We start from the raw sequence: 12,152 nt of genomic DNA on the forward strand, positions 1-12,152 counted from the left end.
CAGTTATTTCAAAAGAAAAATGATTGTTATATAAAACATCGTTTATATATCATGGAGAAGACCAGAAACTTTCTTTTAATGCGGCCTTTGGTAATGTTTGAACGGTGAGATGGCTTGATTAGGTATAAAGGAGAGGTACTACGTAGAAAGTAAGAGAGAAGTATTATTTTTTATCTTTCTTCTCTGCAATGCAATTGTTATGGCTTTATACAAGTCCATGCTCCGAAACTTTGGAGTGGATTATGTACGGCACCATCTCACACAAGATGGTGAGGCTCTTACCACGGGGCCCACCTTAATTTATGTATTTTATATCCATGCTGTCCATCTGATTTGCCAGATAATTTTAGGGTAGTCCAAAAATAAAATAGATCCAAATCTCATACAAGACAATAGAAAATAGAGGAATGGACTACTGTAATGCTTATTTACCATTCAACTTATTGATAAGGTCACATAAACTTTTATTTTTTTGGTTAGTTCTTAGTACATCCACTGTCAGTTCACACTTCAGTATTAGCCACCCCCGCTAGGGAATCGGTAACAAGACCTCAGTGTTGAAATGAGGTATCTTTCACTTGGTCTACCGCTTGAGCTATGGATCAGGGTGTAAGTCACATAAACTTAGGTGAAGGGGAAAAAATAAATATCAACTTGGTACAAAACTTATGACCCATAAGAAGTTTTTAATAGTCAATTATTAGTGTTTACTACATGTTATGGTTCTTTTGAGATTTGGATCTGTTTCATTTTTGGGCTCATGCTGTGAAATGATTTGGCAAATGAGATGAACAACATGGATCTAGAATAAATACATCAAGGTACGACCCATAATAAGGATAGCACCTAATCTTTTCTCCCTGATCAACTTATAGTATCTTTCTTGAAATAATAAACTTGCTTACATAGCAAAAACATCTTAACTAAAACTGAACTTCTGTAGTGGCCAATATACAACTATTAATCAGCTAGATCATAGGCCTCCTTGCTAGCTTTCCAACAAAATCTTACAAATGACAATTCTGAAAATCAGTTATAAAGCTATGGTAGTTGAAAGCTAAAATTTATGCCAAGTAGTTTTTTCTTATTAAGTTCTTTTGTTCTAACCTTTTTTTTTTTCCTTAAATCCCGATTTGTTATTGAAGTCATTTGTGACCTTTCTACACCATGAAACTGGTGAAAAAAAAAGAAAAAAGAGCTTTATAACATTTGTTTTCAACAAGTTTTTACAAGAAAATTCACACAAGATTTCAATTTTATCATCCAGTGAAATAAATTTTCTTGAGAAAAATGTGAAAAGCTTAAAAATAAATGATGGCACATGTAGCACATTTGAGGTTGTTACATGTTGCATACATGGGGTGATTCAAGATGGAGGATAGCACATGCCGCACATGGTAGATTGTACATGCAGGACGTTGTCATATGTCAAAATTATAGAGGCTTCGAATTGTGGTGGCATAGTTGGCAAATTGGAAATTTGCTTTTCCAAGACCTAAAGAAGTCGTTGGTAAAACATACAAATTGAGGAATCCAGATCCTGCTTGACACAAGCATCAGTTTCTTGCTTGTTGCATTGTGATTGGTCCACGTTATCATTGACATTGTCTGCATGAAATGTGGTAAGTGATAATGTGGCCCAATCACATTGCAACAAGCAAAAACTCCAGGCAAGCGGAAGATCCATGCTCATTATTCAAGTAGAGAGAAGTTGTTTCGAGGACAGGACTTGTCCTTTCCGATTCCCCACCGGAGCTGTAGTGTTCGTTAGGTGGGCCCTACGTTGAATTAGAGCCTTCCGCCGTTGAATGTCCAATGTTGCTTAATTCTATGTTACTTTCATTTCTGGGCCACAAATCAATTGTGTAGGACCATTCGATCAGCATGATTGTTACTCCGTGGAACCTTCATGGAAAGCAGTGCCTCATGAACAAGTCAGATCTCGTCAGCTCATTACTTGTAATGAATGTTTGATGTACCAAAAGTATAATAATACACCGATTAAAGTTAGGCTATTAAATCCTCGGAATGTGACATTCATTCATGTAATAAGCCTGAATAACAGACCATCTTTCTCCTACTAGGGAGCTCTGTCTGATCAGTGGGCCATTATTATTGTTATTATTATTATTATTGTTGTTGATAAGGTTTCAAGTTCAATGAATTGGATTACAAGTTATAGTCCACCCAACGGATAACTTCCAACCTATTCTGTGCAAGCACGGGACATTCAACCCTTTTAATAGGTTGGCCCCATCATGAGGATCATCGCTTGCAATAATCAGTTCTATTTCTCTTCTCTGCCGTCTATTTCTAACCCACAAATCAAAATCAGATCACCTCGTTGTGATGGCCCATTCTCATGGTAGCCTACCATATCAAACTTATGCCATATCTCCTCATTTTTATTTATTGCACTACAATAAATTTTGAAGAAAAATAAAATACACAACATTGACCATTCCTTTCACTAAAGTGGGCCTCAAATTTCGATTACCACATTAAATGTATGCCTAAATTGTATTTTTGTACATTTAACTCAACACTCAATACAAAAAAAAAAATAAAAAAATGCCCACATTTTTGTTGATCTAACTCACTGATCGTACTTAACATTAATCAAAAGAAAACTCTTGCCTACCTCGCCACACCGTCCATCAGCCTTCATTCCAAAATCAGATTGATTCAACACTCAGGTGGGCCACACCACAAAATTAAACCTCAACACCTACAAATTCATGTGGTGTAGTCCGCCTGAGCTTTGAAATACTGTGATTTTTAGGTAAATCTTTCATCCTCATGAGATATATCAGATGAATGGATTGGATGACATACAAACGGCAAGGTCAGCCCTACCCAAAACTAATGGTGGGCATACCATCCTAGGGTTTGGCCTACCTGAGTTCTGGGTGGTGATGATTTTTGGGTTCTAAGGTGAACATGAGTCAAGCTACCTGATGGGCGGTGAGGATCTCGTAATCAAAATGACCTTTTCAATTGCTTAAAATCCAAAGAATCAATGCATTCACCACTACCTCTAGAACCATTCAACAGTTTCAAAAGATCAGTAGCTTTCTCCTTCGTTCTTTCTTCACAGCCCACCTGCAACAGCATCAACACCTTTTGAAATGCACCCACTTGCAGACACTCTACCAAAATCTCCCCACATTCTCCCTTCTGATTCTTCAAAAGCTTCCAAAGAGCAGAGACAGCAAACCCAGTTGCCAGATCAGACACTCGGAAGATCTTCTTAACCAAGATCGGGACCGTTAATGCATGTCCATATGCAATTTCCCTCGCTCGATCACACCCACAGATCCCATCAAGAACTGCCAACGCCTTCTCGCATATGCTCTTTTCAGAGTCGACTAGCTTCTCGAGTAGTAATGCCACAAGACCCATATCCACGAATTGCTCTGCGGTCTCCTTTTTCGACGGTGAGGATGAAATCAAGTAGTGTACGGTCATCAGTGCGGCTTTTGTGGCTGCAGGGCATATGGGTGTTTTGATAATCTTAACCAACGATTCAATCAATCCGTTCGTTTGGGCCAATGCTTCCACGTGGCGTTGATTGGAAGAAGCAATGTCCTTGATTGCTAGGACTGCATTCCGCCTTCCCGCCAAAGTCCCGCATTTTAAAAACCAGGACAGACAGAATAGTGATGGATGGGATCCGAGGGACAACCGAGCTGCTTCATCAAGCGGGAACATCCACGTCAGCAACGACAAGATCTCTTCTAAACCAGCTGCGTGATTGTCCGGCGAGGCGGACGCGAATGTTTCGAATGCGGCGGATAGGACGCGGCCCATCTCACTCCTCACAATGCATCGACGGTTGCGATCGCTCTCCTTGATCAAGGCATTGATCTTCTTGACTAAGTCACGGCACTTTGGGTAATCTCTACGGCGACTTGCAGTCGCCACCTCTGCGAGAATCGCTGACACGTCTGAGTCGGTGAGGGGAATTCTGGGTGTTGGGATTCGCTCGATGCCGAATGAACGGTTGTCGACGCACCAGTCCTGGATCATCCTGCGTAACGTGTGGTTGGGGATCTGTTCGAAGGTGTTCAGTATCTGGTTTGTGACGGGGCATGTGTAGTTACCGGCATCCAGCCATGTGTCGATGCTTTGCCGGTCGTATGTGATGCCGGTGCACAATGTGACCGGATCTTTCATCAGGTCGAGCGAGATGGGGCATCGGAAGTGGGACGGGATTGTTAGCTCGAGATTCGAATTTGCTGGTGGTTTGTTCCCGTCGAGCTGGTTTCTCCGGTCGCTGGTTTTTCGGGTCCTTGGCATTGTAAATGAGAGAGAGAGAGAGAGAGAGAGAGAGAGAGATGTTTGTATTCTGCTTGTGAGATTTGGATACTTGAAGAGTTGGCTTGTTGTATATGTGAGTTGGGTTATTTAAATGGGATTAAAATAAGAGAGAGAGAGAGAGAGAGAGAGAGAGAGAGAGAGAGGGTGTAAAAGGGAACTAAGAGGTTTGAATTTTGACCGTTGAAAGTTTGAAGGTGTAAACGGTTTTGGGAGGGAAACGGTAACAGCAGAGAGATTGGAATGTGATGAGAGAGAGAGAGGAGTGCGCGTTTGAACGTTGACGAATTGACCAGAGGCTCGTCAACTGCAAGGTGGGCGCGTTCCTTGTGTGTCGGTCTTCTCTCCCCTCTTCTTTATACGTGTAGGGACTAGGGAGGAATCCAGCCCGGAAGAACCAGCACGTACAAACTCATGGGGCCCACATTATTGATGAGTCCATGATCAGACCCCGTCCATTCACTGGAACTAAGTTCTTTTTTCCGTGTCACTTGTAGACTCGTAGGATCATCTGATCGGAACGGTCCATTCTCTTGGCTCTATTTTCAATTGCCCATATTGGACAAAATCCAAGCTTATAGTATGATTCTGAACATTGGATTTGTGAATTTGAATCTGGGCCATCGAAATTTTTCTTATCGTTAGCTCGTATGGACGGCCAGAGCAATTCGAATTTTCAATGGTTCATATTCTTCAATGCATGTATATGGTCAGGATCATCATTAAGAATAAGTTTAATTCTGGGTTTGTTTTGGAGTAGCTAACAGAACATGGACGGTTCTAATAAGGGACCATCTGTACATGCGAGCCCAATTGAGAGAGACAAATGGTGGTGATTACGTACGGCGGCGCAGGAAAAACAAGATCTTGCACGGATAGTTGTAACTGATCCCCTGCAGGCAATGCTACAACAGATGGGACGCGGATTAGGTGCCAACTGTTGGCGTTAGATTTCCTACTCTGTAACATTACACAGGTGCAAGGGGAAATCGCTCTTATCGTGCTGTGTAAACTCAGTTGGGCCCACCTTGAATGTACGTGGTCTATCCACGCCGTCCATCCGTTTTTCCATCTAATTTAAGGGGTTGATCCCAAACTTGAAGCATATCCAAAGATCAATAGGATCATACCACAGGAAACAATAGGGATAATGATTTCCACCGTTGAAACCTTTTTAGGCCCCACTGTTTATTTGTCATCCAACCTGTTCATAGGATCGTACAGACATGGATGAACCGAAAACACAAATGTAAGCTTGATCTTAAACTTTCGTGGCCCTAAGAAATTTTCAATGGTAGAAGTTTAATTCGATTATTTCCAGTGGTGTGGTCCATTTGAACATTTTATATGCTCTGTTTTTTAGCTCAAGACCTAAAATTATTTGGGAAAATGGATGGAAGAGCGGATAAAATACATAAATCATGGTGGACCTCACAACATTTAGCCTGTACGCTAAGCGCAATGAGTTACTCACTATGCAACCTGCTTTCCTTGCCAGTACGTTAGAATTGAATTATAACCTCAGGAGATAGCATACGCAGATATATATGTCCAGTATCCTTCTAACTCATCACTGGGTTGACTCGGTTAAGTCACCAAATGTGGGTTGGGGCTGATCTGAATTCAGTCTATCCTTCTAACTATTTTGACGACGGTCTTTTGGGTTTGGATTCATATCGGTTTGTGGAGTTCATACACACAATGGATTGTCATCATGTTGTATTAAATTGGATCAGCTATTTCAGTCCATTGGGTTGAGATCGAGAGGCATCAAGCAGACCATGCATCAAAGATTCTCATTGGAGTTGTTTGCGGGAGAGTTCAAGGAAATTCAAGTTGATTTCATTTCTATCTCTTAAGAGGTGAGGATTCACCCTTCAAGCTTACTTTCATTATAATAATTAATTTTATTTTATTTTGATTTATTTACCTAAGAATGTTTATGACTAATTTACTTATATGATTAGATAGTTAATTGAGTTATGAATTGTTAATCCTCGTTTTAAGATGTTTCATATTTATATATGAATATTCTCTTATAATTAGGAATCATATGAGTACGTCTCTTGATTTACAGATATTAATGTGCTAAATTCTAAAAAATTATGATTTGTTCGACTGTGAAATTAATTGGTCTAAGCTAGTTTCGATGAGTACGTACATGAGTATTTGCTTGAAGACGTAAATTGAATTGATTATAGATTATATATGGACATTCTCTTATAATTAGGAATCATATGAGTACGTCTCTTGATTTACAGATATTAATGTAATAAATCCTAAAAAATTATGATTTGTTCGACTATGAAATTAATTAGTCTAGGCTAGTTTCGATGAGTACGTACATGAGTATTTGCTTAAAGACATAAATTGAATTGATTATAAATTAGTTTAACACTTGATGATGTATATTGAATTGATTATAGTTTAGTTTAATATTGGATTGTGTTAAGTTGTAATTGGAATTTAATGTTAGATGTTAGTGGATATGTATATTAGAGTTTTTCTTGAGTTGGTGGCCGGTAATGAATGAATTAAATGTTATACAGTTGTAGATTTACCATCTCATGGATTATTTGTGTTCTTATGGCTTATGAATTGTATTATTTGGTGGTCCTTGAAGGACTTGATGCCATGTGGCTTTTTGGAAAAACTTTTTATTAGGAGTATATCTAGACTTGTGATGGTAATGTCTATGTGTAGAATCTTGAGTGGCCACTAATTATAGAGATTCTTATAAATTGAATATCTTGGATTCTTTATTTTACAAATATCATTTATAATCATTTGAGTGTGTTATAATCTGACTTGTTTAAGTTTCATGAGCCGGGAATGGTGGAATGAGACACTATGCCCGATCTATCGGCCTATGCTTGGTTGCGCGCGTCCCCTATAGTAACCTTTGATGTCACGCCCCAAACCCGAAAATCGAATTCACAGGAATTCCGATCGCCGAATCCGATGCTGACAGCCCCCGTAGTACCCCATTCTCAACGCCCAGTGCCCATATGCCAAGTTTCGATCCTGAGATTCCATAAGGAGGATTTTCCAACGTACATTTATCTCGTAAAAAGCATAACCACAAGTTTACCCAAATCACAAAGGCAATATCATCATCACATATCCACTAATATAAACTTGAATACAATACTAAAATGGGAAATACATATGTCGAAAATCAAAGCTCTAAAAGTCCGCTACATGCTCCATGCTCCACGCTGTTGCAACCTAACATCACCTGCATGCATCTATCGTACATAAGCTTACAGAAAGCTTAGAGGGTGGTGTAAGTGTGTGCATAAGGTAAGTGTTAAGTATTCAATACAATGCCATAATCATACAATATCGAAAATACTGGTAAGATCATGAATCATATGATATCGGAGTAAGCGGAAATACCAACAAGTCCATGAGTCAATCAATATCAGAATACGCAATACAGATCAGCTATGCACATGAGAAGTCATAAAGAGCCAAATATTAGATGTCAAAGATGTAATGCAATATACAATTCCTGATGAGTTCACGAATACCGTCAACTGTATCTAGACCATATAAACATAGTAACCCAAAATGTCATTCCTAATGAGTTCACGAATACCGTCAACTGTATCTAGACCATATAAACATAGTAACCCAAAATGTCATATCTGCGAGTGTAATGTAATATGCAGTGCGAATGAAATGACCATGCTGGAGTGTGAAATCGGGATGACAGTACGTAATATCGCAGGCTACGGGGTCCACCACAAGAGACTTCTATCCAAACCAGTCTCATACCTAAATTTGAATAATCAAACTTAATGTGGTAAACTCTTGATCTCATGTTAGTCACGCGCCCCAACCAAAATCCTGACCATTGCGAAGGTACACGTAACAAATAGATGCGTACCACTAACCCGAGTATATAGTGAATGAATAAATAAATGCATATGCAACTCCTGCTCAATAAGTCCACATATTAGTACGGTTCATCTCTAGGATCATCATCGGGGTCTATTACACTCTACACCAGCTTGCCACCCCTATCCGAGCGCACAACTGGGTAAGTGGAAGAGACCTCACTATCCGCCTGCCAATATCGGGCCCGGCTCGTCGATAGCGGACTCATTCCTCAAGCTGGTCAAACTCAACCTAGTTATTATCCCCTCACTCAGGCGGGTAAGGTCACACCCCTACCCAACTGACCACGACACAGTGAGAGACACAGCCTACTAGTATACGACCCTCATGCGCTCATATATATCCACTCAGTCTCGACGTTGGGGCATCCTCTGGTACTAAGGGGGTTTAGAAATTTTCATCCAAGGCCATTTATAACAGCCCGATGTTCGAACCAAACATTTTCGGTGTCTCATCTAGCCATCCACGATATGCCTGTAGAGATTACGGCCCTGATGTCGCTAGGGCGTACAATAATTACAACACACAATCCAAGATGCATGAGTCATACAATCCAGTCATGGATTAATCCTGTGCATACCGTGCGCTCACGTGAGATATCCTCCGCCTATCAGAGAGTCTCATAACAACCCACCCAATGACATATGCAATGGTTAACCACATCTCATAACAAACATGCAGATGATGTGTATGTGCATGTATCATGATGCTATGTTGTCACATACTAATAATCAGTATCAATAATCGGCATCAACAATCGGCCTCGACAATGTGGACATTTAACCAACATTGCCCCAAGGAATGGTGCACATACAGCCTAACATATAGTGGACCCATGACTTCTCACAAGAGCCTAATATTCAACACCATGGGCCATACTCAAGAGCTCTATACACGTCACGATGGGCCTCTCACATCGGCCTAAGGTACATCACAATGGGCTCCATCGCCTTGGCCCTCAAATGCACCACAATGGGCCTCATCACATAGGTCTAATATACATCACATTGGGCCTCAAACATGGGCTAAATACACATCACAATAGGCCTCAAATACGGACCACATATACATCACATTAGACTTCGACCATCGGAATCGGCCTCGATAATCGACCTATACAATTGGCCTCGACAATCGGAATCGGCATCGACAATCGGAATCGGCCTCGGTAATCGGAATCAGCCTCGACGATCAGATTCAGCCTCGACAATCGAAATCGGCTTATACAATCAGCCTCGACAAATCGAAATCGATCTCGATACTCGGCCTCAACAATCGGAATCGGCCTCGACAATCGGAATCGGCCTCGATACTCGGTATTGACAATCGGAATCGGCTTATACAATCGACCTCGACAAATTGGAATCGGCCTCGATACTTGGCCTCGACAATCGGAATCGGCCTCAGCCTCGACAATCAGAATCAGCCTATATAATCGGCCTTGAAAAATCAGAATTAACTTATACAATCGATCTCGAAAAATTGAAATCGGTCTCGATACTTGGCCTCGACAATCGGAATCGGCCCATACAATAGGCCTCGACAAATCGGCCGAACAAGGCCTAAAGAAAGGTCACAATGTGGACATTTAACTATTATCGCCGATCAATGTGGCCATTTAACCAACATTACTCACAAGGAGTGGCCTATATAAAGTCGAACAACATAGTGGGCCTATGGCCTCACACAATAGCCCAATATAAATCACCAAGGGCCTCACTCATGAGCTATATATACAACACATCGGGCCTCACCATATGGGCTAGAATTACATCATAATGGGCCGCAACAATGGGCCAATACAGATCACAATGAGTCACGACATATGGGCCGAAAATACATCTCAATGGGCCTTACCAAGTGGGCCGGAAATACATCACAATAGGCCTCATCATATGGACTAGAATTACATCACAATGGCCCTCGCTAAATGGGTCATAAATATGCAACAGGTGGGCCCTGCACATGGGCCTCAAATACATCACATGGGTCATAACCCATGGGCCTAATGCACATCACTCAGGCCTAATATACATCACAATGGGCACTCACTCGGGCCTAATATACATAACAGGTGGGCCCTGCACATGGGCCATTAATACATCTCAATGGGTCATGACCCATGGGCCGAAAATATATCACAATAGGCCTTAAATACGGGCCACATCAATGGGCCTAATTACATCCTATTGGGTGGGCCCTGCACGGCCAGCAAGTGGGCCTGCACCTTCCAAATGGGCCCACTAAATGAACAGCATGGATGCACAACACATATATCATGGTGTCCCACGCGGCTGGGTACGACGTAGATGAAACAGATGGACGGTGTGGTTAAAATATATGCATCAAGGTAGGCCATATGTCCATTAAAATGGACAGATGGTGTGAATACAACACACTCATCAAGGCAGGCCTCATACATAAGGGTGTGTCCACCTGTGATGGACGGTGTGAATATAAAATACATGCAATCAAGGTGGGACCCACGTCAAGGGATGGACGATGTAGATATAATAAATGCATTAAGGTGTGGCCCACCGTCTAGATCAAGGTGTGGTCCACCAGAACTTACTGACGTCAATCACACCTGCTACCCGCTGGTGTGAGGTATGTCAACCAATCTACTTCCAATCAATAGGTGGGTCCCACGTGGGGGCCCACCAGATATGCATCTTATATATATTATATATAAAATATAATGTATATAATATCATTTTATATTTATTTATTTATTTATTTATTTTTGTGTATTGCATATGTGCAATGTCTAGCGTCCAGTGATGGATAGCTTAATAAGATTCATATGTCAAGTGGATTCACAAGCAACGTCCAATCACTCTAGCACCGTCCAGATCATCTGGACGGTGTGGATGGGACAAATACAACATGGAGTGGCCCACGTAACTTGGTGACGTCAATACATCAAGGTGGGATGGAATGAATGGACAATTTGGATGAAACCCACGTAGGCATCAATACAACAGCTATGCTGCTGGGAGCCACCATCTCTTGGACGGTCTGGATAAAACATTACATCACGGTGGGGCCCACAGCAACGTCCAAGTAGTCCAGCACCGTCCAGATGGTCTAGACGGTGTGGATGGAACAAATGCACCACGGTGGTCCCACGCTGGCAAACAGGTGGATGGTGTTGACATAAGGCATACAGCAAGATGGAGGCCACATGTAGACAGCCAAGATAAGATGCATATATCATAGTGTGGTCCCCACACACGTGGAAGGAGGATTAGACGCAACAACACCTCAGTGCGTCAGCACCTTCCCACCGTCCAAGGGCTGGATGATGAGGATACAACAGAAATGTCAAGCGGCACCACCGTCCTTTGCTGGACGGTCTGGGTGCAATACACATATCATATGGGTCCACGTGGGTGTGGCCCACCCACTATATACATATTTATTTATATATATTTATTTACTTATTTCAGCCATGCTCCATCGTCCAGCGTCCTGTGATTGACGGACGGCATGGATTAAACACATGTATACATATCACAGTGGGTCACACTGTCTCACATAGTGGACGGTGTGGATGAAAGCATACATCAAGGTGGGTGTCAAATAGCAGCTATGTTGCTGGTGGGGTCCACATAGGTGGACGGTTGGGATATAACACATATCTCATGTGGGCCCCATGCTTGCTGACGCAATTTAGCAGCTACATGGTTGCATGGGTCCCACCGTCCCACACATTGGATGGTGTAGATGAACATTAAGGTGGGCCACAAAATGGAAAGAGAGAGAGAGAGAGGAGGAGGAGGAGCCCTGCCACTATGGGCCCCTTTATAAAATGCATACATCAAGATGGGTCCCACCATATGTGGGCCCTCAAATCACAAAATCAATGGTAAATCACCCACCTTTCTTGCTCCTTCTTAGATCAATGGTAAGCTAAGCTCCTCGGCTACCAC

The 12,152-nt window shown here is 41.8% G+C and overlaps 1 protein-coding gene across 1 annotated transcript; it reads right to left on the minus strand.

Annotated features, from left to right (window-relative positions):
- Positions 1-2,560: 2,560 nt before the first annotated feature.
- LOC131251597 (U-box domain-containing protein 21-like) lies at positions 2,561-4,399 on the minus strand. The gene has a single exon (XM_058252415.1). The coding sequence runs from the start codon at positions 4,297-4,299 to the stop codon at positions 2,980-2,982; it is 1,320 nt and encodes a 439-aa protein (XP_058108398.1). The 5' UTR covers positions 4,300-4,399; the 3' UTR covers positions 2,561-2,979.
- Between the last annotated feature and the right edge of the window lie 7,753 nt (positions 4,400-12,152).

Source organism: Magnolia sinica, chromosome 7 (assembly GCF_029962835.1).
Source record: "Magnolia sinica isolate HGM2019 chromosome 7, MsV1, whole genome shotgun sequence".
In the NCBI taxonomy this organism is placed as follows: Eukaryota; Viridiplantae; Streptophyta; class Magnoliopsida; order Magnoliales; family Magnoliaceae; genus Magnolia; species Magnolia sinica.

Bases quoted from the DNA above. Each gene is read 5' to 3' on its own strand.
- LOC131251597 (XM_058252415.1), bottom strand. From the start codon at position 4,299: ATGCCAAGGACCCGAAAAACCAGCGACCGGAGAAACCAGCTCGACGGG.